Source organism: Pholcus phalangioides, unplaced genomic scaffold (assembly GCF_987345545.1).
Source record: "Pholcus phalangioides strain wild (caught in Gottingen) unplaced genomic scaffold, Ppha-v1.0 ptg000009l_1, whole genome shotgun sequence".
NCBI lineage: Eukaryota > Metazoa > Arthropoda > Arachnida > Araneae > Pholcidae > Pholcus > Pholcus phalangioides.
In genome coordinates, this window is record NW_028301602.1 from 34,657,939 (window position 1) to 34,683,432 (window position 25,494).

Here is a 25,494-nt window from a genome sequence, read left to right on the forward strand (position 1 = left end):
TGTTTCATAGGTTGGTCCGACATATTCGTATTCACAGATATAGGGACCGAATAAATTTGTAACTATCATTCGTGTGCTTTTTAATTTTCTATCTTTTCCAAATCGTTGAAAATTGGCTTCCAGCTCATTCAGCGAAAGAATTGTATCATTAATTGTATATGTGTTAGTGCCAAAGCTCGAAGTGCGTGCGAATTCGTAAAATGACCGAGACGTTTTCCCAAAGTCAGATTTCCAGAAATAACGTGGGCTTTAACTGGCCAATTTTCGAAGTGGCCACAGATCCAATGCCAAATTCTATAAGCTGATGTAAGACAGTCTGGTAGTGGCTGATGTAAGTAGTCCAACGTGTGATACATAGCTACACATATTGGCTGTATTAGATTAGCTCCATTTGACGTAAGAAAAACATAGAGACAGAAGTGATATTTATATTATAATGTAAGCATATATATCGAATTGTGAATGTTGAATCATGTCTTTTGTTAAACTTTGACCCTCCCTGGTCAAAATCTAACGAAGGTTTTTTCGCAAACTAGTAGGCTAAAGCCGGAAATTAGAACATTTTGTCTTCTTTAATAATGTTTGACCAGTCTGCGGAACATTCCATTTGTATTTAATTACGTACACAAAATACGTACACAATTATATATTACTTCAACATGCCTTCTTTTCCCCAAGAAATAAGAGGAGAAAGCACAGGTGTAATGATAAAAAAAATTGAAAATATTTTTCATAAGCATGTACAAATGTCCCTTGGCCGCAAATTACTGGCGAACTTCCAATTAGAAAAAGAATCCAAATAACGGTTAGATATAGGTACGCCATACATGTTTCAAGGGTTTGTATAGTTACAAAATAAAATATTAAAAAACGTTTTACTTTTTTTTTCACTAGTTTCTAAATACCGAGATTAGAAAATTGTTGATCTGCTTCTCCTGAGCCTAACTAAGCTCAATATTTGTTAATATATTTGATTTGAAAAAAAAAACCCAAAAAAAACTGCCGAAAAGGAGGAAAATGCCATAATGAAAAGGCATATGATGAACTTGTCTGTTTATAGTCTCAGTATATACACTGCTGGCCACCGTAAATGCAACACCCTGAAGGAAGCATGCAAATAATATGAAATTTACAACATGCATTAGCGGAGGTGAGATATGCAAATGATTAGAATTTCAGCGCAGACGCACATCACGCGCGCCTGTGGCGCCACTTCAAAGCGCTATTTAAGGCTTGGAGATTTCGACGATTTGAAGTACGGCAATTGTGTTTTTCTTGTGGTTTTTTCAAAAAAACGATCAATTATGCCTCGTAGAAAACAGCGATCATCTTTTGATCAAGTATCCGAGTTCGACAGAGGAAGTATAGTGGCCTACCGAGATTGTGGATTATCCTGCAGGGAAATCGGTAGTCGTGTTGGACGAAACCAAACAACTGTAATGCGGATATGTGATCGTTGGATGCAGGAGGGTACGACGGACCGACGTGTTCGATCGCATCCACCTCAGTGCACCACTTCACGTGATGACAGGCGTATTGTGCGTATGGCAGTGACGGATCGCTCAGCCACATGACGAACCATAGCACAGCACATTCAGTCTGTACCGCATCATCCAGTGTCTGCGCGTACCATTCGACGCCGTTTACAGCAGAGTGGTCTGTCCGCAAGACGTCCATTGCTTCGTCTACCCTTGACGCAGAACCACAGACGTCTCCGCCGCCAATGGTGCGATGAAAGAAGGATGTGGACGGCACAATGGAATGAAATTGTCTTTACTGACGAGTCACGCTTCTGTCTGCAACACCACGATGGTCGGATTCGAGTCTGGAGACACCGTGGAGAGAGGATGCTGAACAGCTGCGTTATGCACCGCCACACTGGTCCCGCACCGGGTATTATGGTATGGGGCGGTATTGGATATCACTCTCGCACTCCTCTAGTACGCATTGCTGGTACTTTAAAAAGCCAGCGCTACATCTCCGAGGTGTTGGAGCCAGTTGTCCTTCCTTACCTTCAGGACTTGCCCACAGCCATATTTCAACAGGATAATGCGCGACCACACGTGACACGCATTATCCAAAGGTTCTTCGTCAATCGCCAGATTGAATTGCTTCCCTGGCCAGCGCGCTCTCCGGATCTTTCGCCGATAGAAAACATGTGGTCCATGGTTGCTCAACGATTGACCCAGATTACATCCCCAGCTGCCACACCAGATCAACTTTGGCAACGCGTGGAAGCTGCTTGGTCTGCTGTACCCCAAGAACACATCCAAAGTCTCTTTGAATCAATGCCGAGGCGTGTGGCAGCGGTGATCTCCAACAATGGCGGCTACTCTGGCTACTGATTTTGGCAGGAACCACACTTCACAGAAGTCTATAAATTTAATCATTTGATGCTTGGTCAACATGTTATCTACAAAATAAATATTGTTGCGATATCTCTTGTCTTTCTTGGTGTTGCAATTTGGGTGGCCAGCAGTGTATATATAGAGACATATAGAGACATGAGACCACACACACCCGAACACTAACATTCCAACAGGAACCTCTATCGTACAGGAAGCGTAGTAAAGCAGTCAAGCCTACAAAGTAGAGACAGTGCAATAACTTGTAATTGGGTTTTTGAGCACAGGGTGTACAAATAAAAAGTTATATACATATATACATATATATATATATATATATATATATATATATATATATATATATAATTTTTATTTATTTTAATAAATACGCAACCCCTTGCAATATGAGTGACATATCTGAAGGCTACGCGTTATTTGAATTCATATTTTCTTCTCTAATTGGAAATACGCCTCTAGGATCAACGGTTCGCCAGTAATTTTCAGTCAAGGAACTCAACTACTTCACTCTGTATGCCTTATTCACAAGTAATGTTCGAAATTCGTTCATTCCCTTTTACATTTCCAATATGCCTTGACCATTTTTTCTTTAGGCGGGCAATGATGTAGGCTCATCGACACATGGTGCGAGATTAAATATTCATGGTCCAGTATTCGTCCGACCGATGAAAAACTTCACGGCAATCAGCAAGAAAGAATTGTCCATTAAGTGTCCTTACGGGGGACATCCAATAAGGGGAATACGTTGGATGAAAGGTAAAAATTTTCATTTACAGAAAGTACTTGTTTCAAGTATGGAGTGCTTATCCCAACGATTCTGATGTCCAAATTTACGGGTGTCTTTAATTTCTGTTACCCTGTTTTAAGCTGTCTATAGCCGTTTCTATTCATCAGAAAGCATTGAAAGGTTTAGAACAACTCAATGAAAAAAGTTGGAAACATCAAGAGACTACTTCAGTTCCGACAATTATTAAAACATTTTTCCGCATGCTAATTTTTTGCAACGACGTTCTAAACCAGTGTTTCCCTAAGTGGGAAATATCGTCCATTGTAAAGATGATGGAACTTACCCGAAAGGGAGTGACAACAGTTACGGATACAATATATGATCCTACGGAGTCGCTTAAGAAGGGGGCGATGAGAAAGTAAATTCGGAGCAGTGGGAGCGATAAACAAGAAAGTCTGGGAAACTATGTTCTAAACCATTCCAAAGAATCATTTCCATTCTCATTACTTCACTGATGACTTTTCAAGAACACGCTTTTTTGCGGATGAAACTCTGTGATTACGGACACCAAAAGCTTTCTAAACAGACGAGGCTTCGAAAACTCTTAGTATCTCTTCATCAAGACCTATTCAGAATTCCAAACCTTCTTATATATATAATGAATACTTACGGCTCTACAGATTTCAAGAAAGGAAAACATAAATTATAGACTCCTTTCACAATAAGGAAAACTACATATAAAATTTAGATAATTCAAACATACACAAGAGCAAATTATTCTGAATTTTTTTTTCTTCTGTCGCAGATTTGCTTCCTCTACCCGTAGATTCACGGCAGAAAATCAACCACACGGGGACCTTACGGATACTGAACGTGGCAAGAGAAACTGACGAAGGCAAATATACGTGCGTGGTCAGGCACAATGATGGACAAACAGCATCCGCATCAACATTCATCACCGTCGTCGGTAAATATTATATTGCGTTAAATCATCAAATCCGTCAAAATGTCACCGATTAATAAGATTTAAAGGAGTTTTCTCCCGTTTTAAATATAATTCCGAACAAATACTACTTAATGAGTTTATCTCCTCCAACGATTTGCATAATCAATATTCATAAGACCGAGATAGTAACGAATATATATAGAGTTCATCTTAATCATTAGAATTCTTTAATTGTATAAACAAGATCCAATTACAAACCAAAATTACTCAATTTGACAGGATTCCCAGGTAAATGTCTGAGAACATTTATGCGATACTTGCTAATCAGCACGGTATGACAGCACCTGCCGATGACATTCGCAAAGTTAAAGTTTTAATAAAGTTTGTGAGTAGCATAAAATGCATGTTGTACCCTTAAAAAATAAACGCGTTGACAAATTTAAATTATTAACGCAAATCTAAGATTATTAATGACGAATTTTCTGTGGTGTTTCTAGAAGAAAAAAGATATTTTGACTGGAATTCAAGAAATATTTCGCCTCAAACATTCGTCGATATAAAACTTATTTCAAATATTTTTATTCTTTAAACGTCAGTATTTAAGTATATACTGGTTTAGTAAGAAAATATTTTATTTTAAGGGGGTAGTTATAATATTTCTTTCATGATTCGAAGATACAGTTTGAATATTAGGAAAGAAAATACATTATAAGGAGAATCTGCATTTTATTTCAGCTTATCTGAAAGATTTAAAGAGCTCTGAGTGCATCTCTTTTTTTTAATATTTTATTTCTTATCTCATTGTAATGTTATGCGGTTTTCAATTCTATTTCTCTGTTTTTCATTTCCCGTTATTTTCGAGTCAAAAGCCGCTTTCGTACATCCAAAAACACTCTCTGTATATACAGTATACCGTACGCGTACAGTACGTATATATTCCGGATCTTGACTGAAAGCCCTTTACAAAAGGGTGTTTTTTCCCCGTTTTTCCACATTCAAGTTCCATTCATAAAGAAATAGTTCCTTTAACTTTGTCAGGCACGCTACAGGAAAAACTCTAAAGAAATATATATATTTTTTTTTACTGTCTCAACTGCACAGAAAAAAAAAAAATTGAAAAATGGTTGAGTTTTTCATTCGTTCTTCTATTATATACTTTGCCTTTGGCGTTAAAAATGTGTCCGTAGAAAAAAAAAATGGCTTCCAGCTGTTAGCCTCAGGTAAGGGAACCAATTCTCCTGTGCCTGTGTGTGTGGTATTCACGTTTCTTATTTATCTCAGGCAAATTTCAGGAAAAGTTTCCGTTTTCTTCTCTTTTACTTGAAGCCACTTGGAATAGTTTGCAGAAAGGAATTTTTTTTTTCCTGAATAAAATACGTTTAAGTGCGTGGTTGTCGGTTTTTTCAAAGCATATACAGTTATACAGGTTTTTTGAATGTTGACCATAGGGAGATATAATATTTAACTACAGCATACCTTAAAAGTTTTTTTCTACAATATTTTTTATGTTTTTTTAAAATATTTTCTCAGAATTTCAGATTTAGATATGGGTTTATTTTTCATTTTAAATTTTTTTTCTCATGAAATATTGCAATGTCGACCAGAGGTTTTGAGGCTAATAACTCAGAAATGGAGGATATTTCGTGCTAGTGAGCTTTACACGAGAGGGAATTTGAAGTTTCTTCTCCCTTGAATTTCTGAATGCTGTACTAAGATGAGCTGAAAGTTTTGTTACATTTTTGTAACTTACTTTATAGCACAGTCGACTGTGGGCTATAAATCGTAGTGTGCCGGAAGGGCAGGCCGGATAACAACACAAAAGACGGATAGACCGGATTTGTATAAATGCTAACTTCCTACCCCGCACCCATACCATTAAAAACACACTTTTTATACCAAAACCAAAACCCATTTTTCAACCTCAAGTACAAACCAGTACCTTATAAATGTTTATTAGGCACTGTATACAATAGCGTAAGCAAGCAATGTCTTCTTGGGGGGGGGGGCACATACTCGTCAACTCGATTCCGGCATGTGGTGCCATCTTTTTCACTCACACACACACACACACATATATATATATAGCCAAAGACTCGGAGGGGAGAGAGAGAGAGAGAGAGAGAGAGAGAGAGAGAGAGAGAGAGAGAGAAAGAAAGAGAGGAATAAAAAACTCCCAATGCATTGCGAAACGCTATGGTTGTCGTCTTCAAGGAATAAAAAAATATCACGCTGACCAAGGATCCCACTCGGATTGGTTATCAAATCCTAACTCTCGGTTGCTCAGCGGAAAGAAAAAATATACGTCTGTCAATTTTTTTTGTCTTTCCGACAGTGGTGTTTAGTGTTTATCCCGGCTGTGACCTATCGGTTAGAAATTCTTCGGAATATGGACTGGGTCGCCGTTTCAGTTAGAAGTAAGGAAGTGGTGTTAAGTGAGAAGTTACCCAAAGCGGCGAGTTCGGATGGGCGGAAAAATTTGAAAATGTTTGGTGGAGAAAAAGTAGATAAGAACTGAATGAGAGAGGCAATAACATAAACCCATCCCCCCCCCCCCTTCTGCTCGGAATCCATCCCTTCTTTGACTTATCGGACCTTGGATGATCTCCCCCTTCTCCCCCTCTCCTGCCCCATCTCGGGTTTTTCAACCTGAGAAAGATTTTTCCGATCATGGTTGCCGCACTTTGATTCTCGTGCAAAATCAAATCTAACATAGACCGAAGCAACGCTCAATCCATCATCACTGCATTAACCTCAACATTTCCTCTTCCTAGCTGTAAATTTTCTAGTAGTGTTCTCTCTCTCGTCATCTGTCCATGATATAGGCACCTCGGGCGATTGCCGTATGCAAATATTGCAAAGCAAAACTTTTGATGCACACTGGTAATTTATTCAAACCCTTAATTTTTCAGCTCATATTAAGTGAGTATTACGAAATTCAAGGGAAAATCAAGTTTACATTCCCCCTCGTGTAAAAATCGCGATAACGAAATTTTCTCTATTTCTGAATTATTAACGTTTTGGGAAAATATATTTCGACCCTGTGCAGATGGAAGAAATGCATTTGAGCTTTTGCCTCTCCCTTCCTTCGAAGCGATTCATTGGTAAATCTGCAATCGAAAACTGTTTTGTTTCTGTTTTTTCTTCTACTTCGGCATTATTTTTTCCACTTTTATCACTCTCTACGGTTTAATGAGTGATAACAAGATAGTATTACATACATACGGAAAGATATGCTGGCCAAGGGAGAAATAATGAGAATCCAGCTTCTCAGAAATCTTTTTCGTCCCGCTATTTCCTATGTAGTAACAACAAAATTTTTCAGATTTATCTCTATTTCAACTGCATATCATCTAAATTTGTTGCAAATAGCCTGCACGTAAAGATGATACTTTTATTTATTTATTTATTCATCGGCTTATGATTTGTACCTCATCATTTTGAAATTCAGTCCTGCAAGTTTTTTTACTATAATTTACTTTTTTTTGCATTCAGTATCGCCTGTGATCGATCCGAGTCATATGCGAGATACGATAACGGTCAATGAAAAATCTCGCATCAAACTGATGTGTGTCGTAAATGAAGGTGATCCTCCTCTTCAGTTCCGGTGGTTGAAAAATGGCCAACCGTTCCTCGCTCACGGTGACACGACCGTTCAGACATTCGAAGATACTTCCATGGTAACATTTAAGAGAGTGTCATCTTCTGATCGAGGCTTATATTCTTGTGTAGTATCCAATAAAGCGGCGTCGACCAATAGAAGTGCGCAGCTCGTAGTGAATGGTAAATATGTTTTACTCTTTCTTTTTTGAAAAAAACAACAACTTTTAGTTGATTCTGAGAGGTCATCAGTATGTTTTTCGAATCAACTAATCGTAAAAAATAAATCATGAAATCCTGATTTTCTTCTCAGTGCCACCACAATGGACTGTCGAACCTCGAAACATCACAGCGATTCTCGGTAAAAAAGTTTGGTTTGACTGCGAAGCCACAGGGTACCCTAATCCTAGTATACTGTGGAAGAAACTAGTTCGTGCTGGTGAGTTTTGGCTTCATTCTTTTTGTATCTATATATATAAAAACGAATGTATGTCTGTCTGTTTGTCTTTCATGCACAAAATTTTGTGATATCTCGTCATTTAATCTTTTTCTGCAAAATAGTCGGAGATTTTCTTTTCGCTTCACTCATGAGAAACAAATTATTTTTTTCTTCTCAGTTTTATCTTGTGAGAAATAGATAGCACACACACACACACACACAATGAAAAGAGCACATATCGAACAGAATCAAAAGGGGGGATTCGGTAAAGCAAACCTACCTGACAGTGAGAATAGAGATGTAATGAGAGAAAGAGAAAATAATTATATTTATTCATTTCTTGAGAATTTCTACGAAATGACGTCCTTCAATGCAGTTTGTAAGTCGTCCGATTGCCCATGAAGGCCAGGAAACGGCGGGAAAAAAGTTGAATTAGGCAGGTACTACAAAATGAATCTACGGCTTGTTAATGGCAGATGATTAACCGCAACTGCGGAATTTGGTTAATATTTTCTTCAATAACTGCCACCAGTACTAGTTTAGACAAAGTGCACTGGCCCACTGAGAAGGAAGATGTGTCAATCTGATTTCGCTATTAGTTTTTCCTGTGAACATGTGAATCGCACCAGCATTGAATCAGCTTCATGACCGTCACCCAGAATAATCCTCTGATAGTATATTTTGAGATGGAAAGCGAAGTTTTCATCAAAATTTCGGCCACACCAATGAAGCTTCATCGTTGTTTTGATGATTAACATTTGGTGATTTGTAATGATTATAATCCTATCGCAACATTGTGGTTTTGCAAAACCTGGAATTTATTAGTGACACAGAAATTAAATTTTCTGGATTTTATGCCGAAACTGATATTTGGAAAGAAAAGTGATTTGTCTCCTCCGGGAATTGAACACGGTTCCCCTTGCATACCGGGCAAGTGCGCTAACCAATACACCAGAGACACACTTTTCAATTCCTCATAACACGCATTAGTAGCGCGAAGAGCTGAGTGGAGTCATAGTAGTCTCCCTTAACTACAGCAATTTTCGCCCCCAGTTGGCGTTTTGGTATGAAGAGATGATATTTTTTCGGCCTGAAATATACTGGAAATTGAATTTCCTGGATGTTATATGCCGAAACTGATATTTGGAAAGAAAAGTGATTCGCCTTCTCCTGGAATCGAACCCGGGTCCCCCCCCCCCATCTCTTCCTATTAGTTTCAATTTCAAAAACCTGATCAGTATAGTCATAGTGGAGAAAGAAGGCAGCCTTTCACAGCCGGAATTTACAGGAGTACTCAAACTTTTCGGGTTGTGCCGTGATCGAGTCTTCTCATAAGCAGACGTTTCGTCTACATTGCATTATCGGTGCAGAAGACAGTAAGCAAGGAGACGAAACAACCTTCTCGATAGACCTTGATCTACTGGCGCTTCGGCTTTTCGCGACGGAATCATGTTGGTGTGATGTGACGGTTTCTGATTGGTTAAGTGGGGTTCGAAAGCTTTATATGAAAAAATAGTGTGTTATACGTATTATGTAGTACGTATTATGATGAAGGATAAGAATTTTCTAATGTTTTAGGTTTCGAAGTTAAAAATCATGTTTTCTAGATAGAATGAAATACGCCGGTTTTATTCAATTACTCGACTTTGAATCGGATACTCAGAAGAATAACATCAAACTTATATTCTGCTTTTATAATGTGACTCAGTAATGTGGTATAATAGTAATGGCTAAGAAAAGAATAGTTTTGTGTCGCTTATCAAATAAATGTTCTCTACTTCAAATATTATTTTCTCTGTGTGATGCTAGAATTTTAAAATTAAAAGTTCCTTTAAATTAAAATTCCTTTGGATATGCCTTTAAATTGACTGAAAATAAACATTTTCGATTGCAAAATAGTGAAAAATTTCAAAAAAATTATGTTCATAGAAAATATGGTGATTCAACAATGACGAAAAAAATAAACCTTTTTACATATTCCACTGAACCTGAACAGTTATGAAACGAGTCGTTTCCATTGCACTAGGCAATAATGCGTATAGAAAAAGATGAGTATAATAATCCGAGAAATACTAGTATAGTTTTTATCTACGGAACCAACTGATCTACACATGAAAAAATCCCCATCATGAAATCTGTTTTTCCCCTTCAGAGTGTGTTATTGAAAGAATTCTCTAGATTCAATTTCACGTGAAGTCACTGGCATGAATAATTCATACAGTGCCGCTGTATTCGTATGTCTGTGTGCGTGTGTGTTGATGTAAAAATAAATTTGGAAAGTTCTGGTAATCAATATGGCTCTTGTTTTTTCTCCCGTCCGCTTCATTTCAGATAATGACGCCGAGGACTTTGCGTGGGTGCATTCCAGCCCCAGGGCTCATAGATTCAACAACGGTACGCTTACGCTAACCGACGTACGCAAAGAAGACGAAGGTCCGTATGTTTGTCAAGCGCATAATGGACATGGTTCTGGACTTTTCAAAATTATACATCTCAAAGTCTTAGGTAAGCAATTTCTTTCTTGTTCTTCCATTATTTCAGGAAACGAATGACCACGATTTGCCTTCTCTTTTAACCTTCTAGATCAGTGATTCCCAACGTGGGCGTTAACGCCCACTGGGGGGAGATGGAATGTTCCAGGGGGCGGTAGAAGCTACGGGTATAACATAGGATCCTATGGTAACATAGGATCCTATGAAGAAAGGTTGGGAAACTATGTTCTAGATGATTATTAGTTTTCGGCTGGAGTGGTGTATATGGATATTACCCTCTTCCCCCTGTTAGGGTGATCTTATGGGTACAAATGATGGAAAAAAATTACCCACTAACAAGTTCCCCCTTCATATAATCCCACAAATACTACTTGACCGTATATAATCTTGTAAACATTCCTCAGGGGGATTTCGAACGAACCGGTGGATGCCGGAGTGTGCTCTGGCCCTAACTTACTTATGTTGTTGAAGCTTCTTGTGGTGCTACCATTCATGATTTGAAGTGAAAATTGACAATTTTCTGATAATAACGCTGCTGAACGGTAAGTAACGGGAGAAAAATATAATATTTTGGTATTCCACTAAGGAGTTTCTCCACATGCAATAAACAGTGATCACCCACGTGCTAATTTCATATTCACAAGTAAAATGAATATGAAACTGAGAAGGAGACTTTTTTTTTATCGCCAGCTGGATCTACGTCTAAACTCGAATGTTGGCGCTTTAGCATACTCGGGCTGAGCCTCACAGATGTAATAAAAATTATACACTTGAATGTCTCTGCAAGATTCGATTTTACACTAGTAATGAAAATTTCGTAAATTATGTAATTTTTGGAGCTCTCCAAGTATAAAATTAGTAGATGGTAGAATTTTGAGAGCGTATCAATTGAAAGTTTTGCAGATAAGTAATAGGAAACAACGCAGGGAGGTTCAGATACGCTATGGACAAAAGCCTCGTCATTCATCATATTGGCAGTCGAACGGGCGTGGCTTTCCGCACGGATAATCGATGTGAAATAACGCAGTTCCAATTCAAATTTCATCGGTAATTTCACTGTTTTAGTGCCGTCACCTTTAAAGATAATTCTCAGATGGCAATCAATCATATAACAATGACAAAGGCAAGTCCTTATTCGTCGGTGCCGCCACGAACTAAAGCATATAATATACGATTTTATAATTAATTAGAATGAACAATATCTATCTCTACCCTGAAGTCGAAATTTCGAACTTTCTTTATGAACACGGTGCGAGTTTTCACAGTCGAAGTATTTGCAAACATTGGGAATTCATTTCAATGATTAATTGCAAAAATACCAGCGACATTCACTGAGAAAATGTCCGAAGTGTTTTCTATCACGTCGTTTCATGACTAGCGTGTTCTGAATGGTAACTGATATTGTACATAAAATATTCTCGATTTAAATGGTGCGTTATTGCACACTACACTCCCAATATCAGGAAATTTAAATGGATTTATTCAAATCTCGTAACACGTGGAGAACAACTTCATTCCCTATCGATGTTTGAAGGAATTAAATGCTTATTGCCTTCTTTCTTCACTTACATACGAATGCAAAAACCGTTTTGCGGATTTTTAAAATATCTATTTATGTCTATTAAAAAAGTGTATGTTTGAAAACCATTAAAACGAACTTCGTGAAATCAAAATTCATAAAAGCTGACGTTACAGAATATATGGTTGAATCACGATATAGAAATGTGGTAGACGTATTAACCTTTTGAAACTGTTAGTGAGTGCGGTATATCAGACTTAAACTTCACTACAGTCTGGTGACTAGTGAAGTTAAAAATGTTTCCCCAGAAGCAAGAAGTAGGCAGAAAGTACAATGAAATCTCTCTGAAGGGCAACCTCTACAATCGAACCATCATTCAATGAACCAATTTGTTTTCTGAACTAAATTACACCTTACATATCAGTTCACCTCCATAAAAGAATGAACATTGGAAAAGTGTCGGGCCAGTTTTGTGAGGAACTGTGGTTCCCTTCGATCACCTTACTGTATAATGTTGTCTTGGCGGATTTGTTAATGAGCAAAGTAACCTAGCATACAGTTTTGAAGGATTTTTTGCGGGATGCATGGTAGGATTTTCTCTTTAGTCCTCCGAGGACACATGTTTGGTTCCAGCAAGATAAAAACTTTTTCACCTGGGAATTTAAAACTGTTTCGGGGCCTTCAATTCACTCCAGTGGATTGAAAAACGTGGACCCCCATGGATTCCCACTTCCTGCCGATTCCCGATCTGTCCTGTCTCTTCTTATTTGAGGACCATCTAAAAGATATTGTGTAGGACTTTTTCGTCCAAATAAGTGTATCATTAAGTTATTACCGTATTTCATTATTTTGCGTTGGAGTCTCAAACTACTTTTTTTTGTTAGACCACGCATTCTCAGACCGAAAAATGTTGATTTACTATATGCTCTGGGAAGCCTCTAATGTTTTTACATTAGTTTTGAATGACTAGATAAAACGGGAATGAATCGGGACATCTAGTGAATTCTCGCAAAATATCACTCATTTGAGGACATTAGAATGAACAAATTAAATTGATTATTATTTGAGTAAAAAATATCAATTTATTAAATTATATATGTATATTACTAAATGTGTGCAAACGTGTCTGTATTCGTATGTGTTAAAAATATTTTGTCTAAGTGATTTTAAGTATATATTTCAAACTCAAAACTTTGCCACACATGCTAAAACATTTGGGGTATTTGCATTTATATAACACATAATACAATTTTTTTAGTAACGACCAATCCATAAATTTATAGAAACATCAGTGTTCGTAAATCCATTAAATTCAATGTATCTAGTCAATTATTTTTATCACATTCCATCGCGGGGCAGTGCGAATTCTAGCCCTGTGCCAGAAGACTAACAGAACACATGTTTGAAAAATTGCTCTTCTTATCTGAATAAGCGTTAATGATCCATATCTAATGGGAAAACAACAAAGAAAAAGAAAAAAAAATCAATTCCCGATGTAGTTTTAAGCTTAACTTTATCAGAAAATAATCCATTGTGATATTTTTTTTTTTGTATCCCTTGTCCTCCTTATGTGTGTGTTTCAGTTCCGCCTCGTTTCAAAGATAACTTCCAGAACAAAGTTGTATCAGAAGGTTCAGAAGTCTTACTGAAATGCACCGCAGAAGGGGATTCGCCAATCGATATCTTCTGGAAAAAAGAGGAGATAAATCTGGAGGAAAAGCCTCATAACAGGTAGTCCGTTGCTCTGGTCACGTTTTAGCGGAACAACGCTTCGCAATTTTTCTTTCCTTTTGTGTGTGTGTCGAAATTTTATTTTTCTTTTGTGTTATTTTTGTACTTTTATTTCGAATCTTTATTATTTTTTTTCAAGTAAAAAAAAAATACATATAACATGGTAGAAAAGTTTTTTTTTTGGATGATGCAGGAGGAAGATTATTGATTTCAGGCTTTGAACTAAAGGCGGATCTTAAGCTTCGATCACAGATAAAGATGCTTCCTTGGATAAAAATCCTTTAACGGGGACATGAAAAAAAATAAGAAAGAGTTGTAACTTGGTTTTTCTTTCCTATATTTTATTCTATTTTTATCTATTAGTAAGTTCGTGGTTATGCTTGTGGATCGTAGAAGAGATTGATGAAATACTACTGACCATTCTTGCTATCTCTTCGTCCTCTCCTTGGAAGAAAATAAATAAATAAATTCCATGGAAAAAAAAAAAGACATATTTTTCTGTTCTATCTGATATCGGAACGTGGATTGAGAAATATTTTCGATTTCGTAAACTTTACGTTTTCTTACTCTTTTTTTTTTTTTTTTTTTTGTTGGGTATATGTAATTTTTTTCCTTATGGTTATAAAATAAAAATGGAGGTGAAAGTCTTTCGTGAAGTACCGCGACCGACCGACCGACCACTCAAGTATCCGCTATGCCATTTCGGCTTTCAAAAGTAACATCTCAGGGAGCACTATCGATGATTACAGTTTCTGGATTTTTTCTTATTTTTTTATAGAGTCGTTGCGGTTCTTTAAAATCTACGGAAATACTGGGCAGGGACTGCCATGACTGTTGTTGGTACTGCCGTCTAAAGACGGGAATTTTCCAGCCGGAAAATTGTGAGTTGTTGAACAGAAGCAGCGTGATGTTATTGAATTTTTCTGTTGACTTAATCGAATATCTTTCTAAGATCTTTCCAATTTTTTCCTCTGAAAATATTTTTATAAACTGATGAAAGGCAAATTATTGTTCAGATATTCTTAGATTTGCAAAACAATATTTGAAAACATGTTCCATATTATCTATAGTTTATTGATTTATTTCTTTTCTTTATGTTGTTTTTAAAAGATAACTTTTTTTAAAGCCGTATTGATCATTTCTATTTAAGATGAAATTTTAGTATTTTTGGTCATTTTTAATTGAGATATTTCAAGGTACCTAGTTTGTGAAACCATTAAGTCATTACACAATGTTACGCCATGGTTGAGTCTCTTCTGATCCCTGAAATGCCAAGCTGACCCAACTACCATTTTTGCGTGAAAACATGACGTCAGTATTATCACTTCAACCAACCAAAACCTGCTTTTTCCTACGATGTCCAAGACATCATTTGGCATTGGGAGCGGCAAACCATCTTTAGTGATGATGGATCGATGGACAAAGATGAGTCCACCCTCCTTTATAGGCGGCTTATTCGGATGTATAAGTTCTGTCCAATACCAAGAAAACGATACAATATCTTCGAAGGAAGGCTAGGCAAAGACATTCTTAACCGTTAGCTAACAGACTTGCCTTCCTATTGATGTATCGTAAATCGTTTAGAAGAGCAGAATGGGGAACAAGGATTAGCTTTAATCCGGAGAAAGCAAAGATGATTAAAGCCAATTTCCGTTCCCCGTCCTGACAGGAGAAAGAAAAGATAATCGGACCTGGTCTAGACGAGGAGGGGCCCAGCACCGTTCCAGTAGAGCCTAGACAATCGGCCAGACTTGGGGAAAAACAACAGCTCCTTCTTGCAGAGGACTCCGACTCAGTCTAGCTCAAGTTCTGCGGAATCGCGCATTGATTACTGTCAGAGAGTTCCTCAATGTTACCCCTCCCGAACCCCCCACAAATCTTTTGCACAATATCTTAATTTTTTTTATTTCTCGATTTGTCTGCACGTCACGATAATATTCGTATAATTTTTGCAAATGTTCTTGATTTTATGTATCTTATCTGCGTATATTTATGCTATTTGTAAATTACGAAGGTTTTTTTAACAACTGGCTGTTGCGAAGATATATTTTGGAAAGAGAGAAAAAATTCAACTGCCCCTGCGGGGAATCGAACCCACGTCCTTTCACTTTCCGGGTGAAACGTGGCGTCACCCACACTGAAAGGGAAAGATAAGATCCCGAGATATTTTTGGGTGAACGAAATAAAGCAGATGAAGTTTGACGAGATATCTCGGTATTGCGCGTAAGGGTTAAACATTAGATCAAGTGAAATATATCTTTGTTTGCCATCCTATCCACGTATGTGCCACTGTGCTCAATGGTCACGGTGATCATCATTATCTTTGTGCTCAGATGGCAAAATGTTATGTAACTTCTCCCGAAAAATCGAGTTTTCCATATTCCAGAGTTTCGTTCATTAAAATTTTAAATGTACCAAAATTTTTTCCATCTCTTTCTGTTTATGAGGAAACAACGGAGGCAAATTGTAGTAAGTCTAAAAGCCACAGTATCACATATTGCAAAATATTATTAACAAATTTGCCATCGTTAAATTTTAAGAAAGTGACACAACATTTTGCCATCTGAGCACAGATTCAATACTACAAATACCACAGTTTTATAAATATCCTTTCACTATGGGACAACACGCCTCAAAACCAAACTCATGATCGTTGTCACTACAAAAAATGATGCACCAAATTCCGTAATTTTAATGAATGATCTGATAACCTATTGAAAAAGTTTCGATGTGTGATGCGAGTTTTTCTCACGATCCATGCGCAGATATTCCATCCGGCAGATATTGGGAGACCACGAAACATCATCCGAGTTACTGGTGAGATCAGCATCTCGAGACGAAGACACTGGGACTTTCATTTGTATCGCCAGGAGCGACTTTGGAAACGACGAAACTTCTCAACAACTCATCGTGCAAGGTATCATTAGATTTGATACTCGGAATTATTGCGTCATAGCGACAAATCCGTATCGGATTTTTTGATAAAGTTACGCAGTGTAATCATTCAAATAACGTGATAAATTTCGAATGAACTTCTTCGAAACTTCTCCTCGAAACAATATTGATCGGAGGTGATTAATCTTCAGAGCAAATTCACTGGAGCACATTAAAATAAATTCATGTCACTTCTACGTCATACCAGCGGTCGATAATAATGTGTAGAGAGTGTGCAGAAAATTCATCGCCACGCGATTCACCGACAAAAAATTCATGGCAGGGTGTTAGTGAGTGAGCAGGTGAGCAAATTAGCGAGTGAGTCACTTTACAATGTTACTCACTAAATCTTTACCTCACTCGATAATTCAACTACTCACTCGGTCACTCACTAAATAGCTTGCTCACTCGGCGACTCACTTGGTATTTAAATCACTTATATTCACTTGGTTATTCAAACTGTTACTCACCATTCACTCAGTCATACATACTGTCACTCACCCACTCACTTGGCCATTCATACTGTCTAGCTCCCCATTCATACTGTCTAGCTCCCCATTCAAATATGGGGAGCTATGGGGAATATACTCACCACTCACACGGTCGCTCGCTTAATCACTCACTCACTTGGTAACTCACCCACTTACTCGATCACTGATAGGGCTACTCACACGTTACACACTGGGCCATTCATAGGCTCAGTGATACGGTTACTCACTCATCTACTCACACGGTGTCTTTCACATAAAGTCACTCCCTCTCTCTCTCTCTCTCACTCATTCATACTGTCACTCAATCACGTTCATTTGCTAGCAGCTAGCTCATTCACCCACTCATAATCACTCATTAGTTCACCCGACTGCTCAATCACTTTGTCATTCACTCACTGGTGACGAATGACATTGAAAATGTATATCAGTGAATTTTCCCAGCGATTATGTTTCCGTTAGTGAATTGCTTGTCGATGAAATTTCCTAGCGGTGGATGTTTCTATGGGTAAAGTGCGTCGCAGTGAACTTTTCGTAAAGTGTCTAGAGCAGTATTTTCGAACAATCCGTGTATCCGCAGACCACTGGGGTACCATGAGTACCTTATAAGGGGTTCGTGGGATAATTTATTACTATCGTGGGTAATTTACTACCATCGCATGAATGACACATTTTGTACTGTGGAATTGTAATTTTTTTTCAAATTTTTTCATGTACAAAAATTACGAAAAACACCACACATTTTGGATTTTATGGGGAGGTGGGGGGGGGGGGTGCAAATTGACCTACTGGAGGTCCACGACTGCAAAATGATTGGGAAACGCTGGCCCAGAATGTGCTCACATATTGAAACAAGTTCTTGGTTCATTCAATTTTGTTTTTTGCTCCCAAAACTTTTTGTCACAATCTTGTTGTTTGTTTTCTTTCATAATCAAAATTGTTCTAGTAAGCTTAAATTTAATGCAATTTTTTTCTAAGGTAGGATTTGAATCTACCACCCAATTTCTATATCATTTTTTTCTGAAAAATCCTTAAATTAAATATATCTAGATATTTTCAAAAGCTAATTATTACACCAAACGATAAACACTTTTACAAATTCTTTAGGAAATTCGTCATTTAACCAACGGCAAGTTTGAGGGAGAACTCAATAAAGCCGATGTTGGAAAATAGTTTGACGCATTAACACAAATTGAATGTTTTGAAAATGAGGTTCTCTCATCCCCTCTCGAAATCTCTTTCCTTATCAAGTTTCTGAGTTAATTGATTTTCAACGAACTTCAACACTCATTAAGAGATATTTCTAAGAACTATTTCCTGAAGTAGTTACTGCTCTTGATAAACTAATGAATACGAAATTTTCCGCTTTTTACCTCTTATGTAATAAGGTGTTCCGGACGCGCCGGTGAACGTCACTGCACTAGAAGAGACGAGCCGATCTGTAACCGTCCAGTGGGAGGTACCGCATGATGGTAACAGCCACAGAACAGGGAGCGTCGTTCAGTACAAAGCCGATCTGGGTAATTAAGAAATTACGTACAGGGTGGTCATAAAATAACTTGGCCGATATACACCGCAAAAATCAATGAATGCGAGTGAAACTAGAGATGTAGTTTTTTTCAGAGTATGTGCTCCAGAAAGAAAAGAAGGCAAAAGCTTAGCTCTCGCACTTACGATTATAGAAACAAAATTTCGAAAACTTCAAATGGAAACACTGACGTTTGTTTGATCATTTTTGTCGCACCGATAATTAGACCGGTACCTACAACTTATTGTCATTTCCGAACGGCAGCCTTCTAATTGTTATACTCATCGAGAGGTTGGTGCGCTGATCCCTCGATGAGGTACTCCCTCAGGTAGCAATCTTTTTCTGTGGCCATGTCGTCGTTTCTGTTGTACCCCTGCTTCAGGAAAGTTCCTGGCAAGGACAAGCCTGCTAACGTGCCCTCTGACTTTTGTGCTTTGCAAAGTGATCAACCGCAGTAAAAAACCATGAATGGTGTTAGAATGATACCTGTAGGGGTAACTGTCAAAGTAAACGCCGGCACTAACGACGAAACATATGGAAACAACCAATGGCGATCACAATACTGCCGTGGGAGAAAGCCTCCCACGAAAGGATTAGTGCACCAACCTCTTGGCAAAATCTTACTTGTCTACGTCTTGCGCCGGCGTTTACGGTCCGTACCAATGTGCATGGTTTTACACTGCGCCGATCGCACCTAAGTGCTTAAAAATAAGCACTGGCATTTGAATGTTTCGAAATTTTATTGCTGTTACGTTCACGCGAGAGCTAGGGGTTTGTTTATCTTTTCATTCTCGAGAGATTGCATAATTTAAACAACCAATAATTTTAATTTCATTTTGCATTCGTTTATTTTTGCAGCCGCTAGGAGCTCGTATGCCAGCAAAGATATTTTTGACCACCTTGTGTATATTCCAGCTCGTTTCCTAAAAAACTGACTACATTTTGCATCTCACATAAATGCTTTGTATTAATTACCTTCTTGTAATTTTTTATGCAGACTCAAGTTGGCTGAGCAGCTCCACGTCTGAACTCATCATATCGGGATCGGAAACAAGTGCCACGATTCGTGGTCTGAACCCGGTAACTACTTATTACCTGCGGGTCGTTGCGGAAAACGCGTTAGGAAAGAGTCAGCCTAGTGACGTTATCAATATAACAACTGCCGAGGAAGGTAATGGTCGATTCTTTATGTATGATCACGTCCATCTTATGGTATCAACATGTGTGCGCGCGTAATGTGAGATAAATCGAGAAGCTATCCATACTCAGATGAGACAACCATATGCTTTGGCTCCTGTTATTTGGATGGTTTTTGGGAGTGGGTGGGTGATTTAGTGATCATATGAATCATATGAGTGAATAATTGGGTGTCTTCATGATTGTGCGAGTGACCATCTGCATGAGTGGGAGTGATCGCATGAGTGAGTGAGTAACTGTACCGTATGAGTAATAAAGTGAGTGTGCAGATTTTTATGGGCAGCATAATTATTGGTTTTTTATTGCTCTCATTGGTTTCCTGTATTTTTTATATAGTTTATATATATATAAAGTTAGAGCTAAAATGAGGAGACGTAAAATAAAAATAAATTAGAAGAGATTGAAAAATTGGGAAGATATGGATCAATATGGGAGGTCGTTCTCAAGGGGGAACCCCCCACATCGCTCCAGACTGCAAAAATGTTTCTAATGATGGTAGGCCTAATAGGCAAAAATTTACCATTAGTTCCCGCGCCATTTTTGCGATAAACAAGCTTTGGAAGTCAATAAGCAAATATGAGAAAATCTTTTTTGTAAATTTTGTATTTTCTCATATTTGCTTATTGGCTTCCAAAGCTTGTTTATCGCAAAAATGTCGGGGGAACTAATGACAAATTTTTGCCTATTCGGCCTACCATCATTAGAAACATTTTTGCAGTTTGGAGCAATGTAGGGGGGGGGGGGGGTTCCCCCTTGAGAATGACCTCCTCATTGATCCATATTTTTCCAATTTTTCAATCTCTTCTAATTTATTTTTATTTTACGTCTCGTCATTTTAGCTCTAATTTTATAATTTCGAGTTATGTGTATAAAGTTGCCTTTTTGGCGCTATACTCTGACTTTTGAATTTTTTCAAATAAATCTGGTTTCTGTTAGTTGCTCTTTTATAATTCTATATATATATGACACCAAAATATTTTTTACAGGCATCTTTCTTCATCTACCTCTTTGGTCACTTTGTCTGTTGACTTTGTGTCAACAGACAAAGTGGATTTGTAATAATTCGGAGATAGATGGAGTGAGATCCATCTATCTCACTCTAAACCGTCCCACCCGGGGGCCATTTTCTGAAGTTAAGAGAGGCTACTAATGCCTCTACTTCAGCGCCTCACGCCAGAGTGCGTGAAATAAGGAAGGCAGGGTCATGTGTCTCCAGTGGTGTAGATGGTAGCATGCTTGCCCGGTATACAAGGGGGCCTGGGTTCGAGTCCCGGTGGAGACGTGGTGACTTTTCTTTCCGAGTTCACCTCAGCAAAAATATCCCGAAAATAACTGTTTCCTTGATATCTCGGGCGGAAAAAGCCATCAATATATAACACCATAAGTTTGTCATACGCATGTAAACAACTAGCTCGAAAAGTACTGAAAATAAGATGATCCAGATGCATTTCTTTCTCAAGGGGTGGGTGACCCCACCACACCAGTTAAGGGTTAAGAACAATCAACAACTAAAAACTCTATTAGGGGAGGCCCAAACTATAGCATCTAGAAGACAACTATACAAACTAGTAACAAACTATACAACAACTATGGCAAACTATACAACAACTATAGCAAACTATACAACAACTATAGCAAACTATACAACAACTATAGCAAACTATACAACAACTATAGCAAACTATACAACAACTATAGCAAACTATACAACAACTATAGCAAACTATACAACAACTATAGCAAACTATACAACAACTATAGCAAACTATACAACAACTATAGCAAACTAGAACATCTTAATGAATTTATGTTATGAAATTAGGACAGTGAGTAAGCTCCAGGAGTTTATGAGCTTCAAACAATTTGCAAAAGAGAAAAGATACGTTTTTGTTTTTTTTTTCTAAAATAGCAGTGATATTGTGTATATATTACTGCCAAAGCCCGAAGTTGGCCACTGCGCGAATTGGCCGGTTCGGTTGCTTCGACCAATTTCCGAAATTGCGGCTTTCGCCGGGGTTTGACCTGCCCCTATATGCCGATCCTTATACATTCCTATACATAGATCACTAAGATATCGGTATTCAGATTCCTTTCATCGTCATGGTCGCCATAGGTAACCTTAATAACTTTGGTTAGCTATTGCTAATTATAAATGGTCATAATTACCACACAAAAAATACACCAACGTGGCGATGACCCCGAGACCCCGAATCATAAGGAGCAATGGGGATCAATATATATAGAAGCCGGCCAAATCCCGAATTTAGGACATTGTTCGGGTCAAGTGGGCTGGCCAGTTCGGGAAGTGGCCAACTGCGAGCTTTGGCAGTAACATAAAAACCCATGCAACTTTCGTAGAAAAAGATGGGCAAAATGTGAGGCATCTCTCTCTCCCTCTCTCTCTCTCATCATTCAGATAAGATAAGATCGTTCTTATAAAATGTAAAATTATTGGTAAAGAATTCGTCTTTGTGTTCTTCTAGTAGACAGAACTACTATTTGACTGTTTATGTGCCTTTCACACATTTCTCTGCGTATGTTTGTATATGTATGGCTCTAACGCATTTATGTTTCCAGAATCGTGGGTGTTGAGGTTCCACTGCAGACAACCAAATTTATTACAATTCGAAGTGGCAGAGGCCTTATGAACACCAGACTGTCATATGACAAACGCAAAGTTCATTCCCAACTGGAGATGGTCTTTTAAAGTTTGGCCAAACTTTGCTTAGGGTACATATAAGAACTGGTTACAAACTGAATACTAACTTCTCATCAAAGAGTGGCTAAAACTCACAGCTTATAACAATTTCAAAGAAACAAATTATCTTTTTCTCACAACATATTAGAATTTTTCAAGCAGTTTCGTGTTCTAGTCGTGTCATTCCTCATATATGTAGGCGATACTGTGCATGTCAATACATATTTCAGTCTCTCAAAACCATGATGTGCGTGCTCTTTCATGTAAAGCTAAAGTAATTCATGTAATGAATAATGTACACACAGGCTTGTATTCGGTGCTGATGGAAACTTTATCTTTTATCGTTCGTAGCTCCATCCGGTGCACCACGAGACGTACAAATTCACTCGACTGGAGCACAATCCATGAAAGTTACGTGGAAGGTGAGTTCAACACTGAAACATGTCCTCCCTCAGTAACGTCGAATCATTCATATCTTTCGAAGTTACTGATTGAAAACACGTTCTTTGATATGTAAATTGTATGGCAATTCGATCATCTATATACCAACGGAAAATTGCATACTTCGAATAAAATGAAGAAGAAACTTTCGATCCCCGTAACTGGAAATTTTCTATTTTGGAGTTAGGGAGGCCATCCCATTATTCAGACTCGGAACTTTCTGAATTGTCAGAAAATCCGTTGAGGTGTCATTTTCGAATTTTGTGGTTTCCTCACTTTTCTCATAATCGCGGTGTTAATAGTCTAGATATGAATACCGAATTCAATTTTATTCCAAAAAAGTTTTTTCTTCAAATTTGCACTTGTTTTCAAGATACGGTGAGGAATGGGAAATGTTTCCTCTTTTTACATAAGACTGGAATCATACCTACAGTTACTGCTCTACGTCTTATAATAAGTAATAATGAATAGACAAAGAAACTACATAATGTTACGATAAAATATAACAAATCTGTTTTTATCACTAATCACCTATCGCCACGCAAGTTTTATTAAATTCCTACATTTATCACTTTTACCGGTGATTATGCATAATTTCCGAATGCAGTTGATAAGTATGATGAATATGTGTGTGGAAGAGAAGTCATGCAGAAATATATCCTGAATTCAGCCACTCTTATCAGCATTTCCCGTACGCGTGATGAGTGCACTATACGCGTGTTTTCCCAAAAATTAAATTGAAAAATAAGTGTTTATATAATGATAAAAACGTATAAATTATTTTCATCTTGTAATGTTAGATTTATTCCCATTTATCAATGTTTTTAAGCACAATCAATGTCATCGATCAAATCAGTCGGGATGATAAGATGATAATAGATGATATATCTTCGATTTGGGAATTATACATATGTACCGGCATATCTGATAAATTAACAAAATTTATCCACAATATAGTTAGTAATTATGCACAATATATATCACATATGCCGTGACATATATAGTTACGGAAATATATGAATTTGTTTTCTTAGCCTCCACCAGATGACACATGGAACGGCCAGATCAAAGGTTACTATGTCGGTTATCGTATATCATCATTCTCCGATCCTTACCATTTCCAGAAAGTCGAAGCAGTTCCCGGCAGCAAAGACGTCCCGCTTTCAACCTACATCACAGGGTTGAAACCTTTCACTCAATATGACGTAGTTGTCAAGGCTTTCAATTCTGCTGGAACTGGCCCGAAGTCAAGCAGAGGAATCGGCCGGACGTTGGAAACAGGTGAGAGTGTCGCGGGCAACGACATACACGACATAATAAGTTAAATAAAAATAAGATATTGATAAGAGACACATAAGACAAACATAAGAGAGACTCCATTAAATACTCCAAAATACCAGATTGTGCCATTTTTAACTTTTAATTATTTAGATACGTTCATCACACAAATATATCAGACATAGAAATTACTAATTAACATTTTCCCGACTCACCACGCACATAAAAAAGAAAGAAAATAACAGAAGTAATAAAATTTTGATTACTCACCAACATCCCTCAAATTCCCCCTGTGGGGTCACATCTTGACTTGGAGTTCACCCACACTAAGCGCCTTTAGCTGTTTTAGAAAATTAAAGACTCATTATTACCACTGGATGACTCATTATTAATACTTCAAGGCTCATTATTAACACACACACACACCCATAGTGCCCTAGCACTCCTAACCACAACTTTGTTAATCCATATTTTTTGAGCGAGTGTCCGAGTTCTCCCGCTCACAAGGAAGTCGAGAGAGTTAACTTTTTATATCTTTTCTTTGTTCAGACAACCAATCCTGTTTGGTTGGACAAAAAAAAAACCACCTGACGACATAAATATTTACACGTATCAAAAGGGTGTTTTCGATGTCTGGATTTTCGGCAGCACGAATTCACAACATGTAAATGTCGGTGTCTTTTCTGATGATAGAGATATTTTAAGAAAAACAAGACATGTAGCGTGGTAACTTTACGTCATGTAAGTGATGATTGAGGCGTGACTGCGTCTTAGCAAGTTATATCTGATATAAATAGAATGAGTGAGTTTTGGAATTTCCTAGATTAAGAAAGAATGTAGGAACATGTTATCTTCTCTGATTTATATATTTGAAGTAGGATTTTTAGAATGAATACTTTAAAGGGAGAATTTTTCTTTCATGATAAGAGAGTTACTCCAAAACACACAGCCACCTTTCTAGGTGTTTTTATGCCGTTCGTTTCGAAACCACTCGTGATTCGTGTCCGGAAAATTCACCGCCAGCAATTCACCGACAACAATTCACCGCCGGAAAATTCACCGACCAACAATTCACCGCTAGGAAAATTCACCGACCAACAATTCACCGCCATGCTA

The 25,494-nt window shown here is 37.7% G+C and overlaps 1 protein-coding gene across 1 annotated transcript in view; it reads left to right on the forward strand.

Moving 5' to 3' along the window:
* The window catches only part of LOC149082964 (cell adhesion molecule Dscam1-like), a 148,451-nt gene that overhangs the window by 104,692 nt on the left and 18,265 nt on the right, over positions 1-25,494 (forward strand). The window contains exons 9-19 of the mRNA XM_089236011.1: positions 2,957-3,119; positions 3,896-4,057; positions 7,529-7,816; positions 7,947-8,072; positions 10,404-10,577; positions 13,667-13,814; positions 16,580-16,731; positions 18,625-18,756; positions 19,762-19,935; positions 23,011-23,081; positions 24,135-24,381. Coding sequence (XP_089092137.1) covers positions 2,957-3,119; positions 3,896-4,057; positions 7,529-7,816; positions 7,947-8,072; positions 10,404-10,577; positions 13,667-13,814; positions 16,580-16,731; positions 18,625-18,756; positions 19,762-19,935; positions 23,011-23,081; positions 24,135-24,381 — 1,837 coding nt within the window. The remainder of the gene's footprint in view (positions 1-2,956; positions 3,120-3,895; positions 4,058-7,528; positions 7,817-7,946; positions 8,073-10,403; positions 10,578-13,666; positions 13,815-16,579; positions 16,732-18,624; positions 18,757-19,761; positions 19,936-23,010; positions 23,082-24,134; positions 24,382-25,494) is intronic.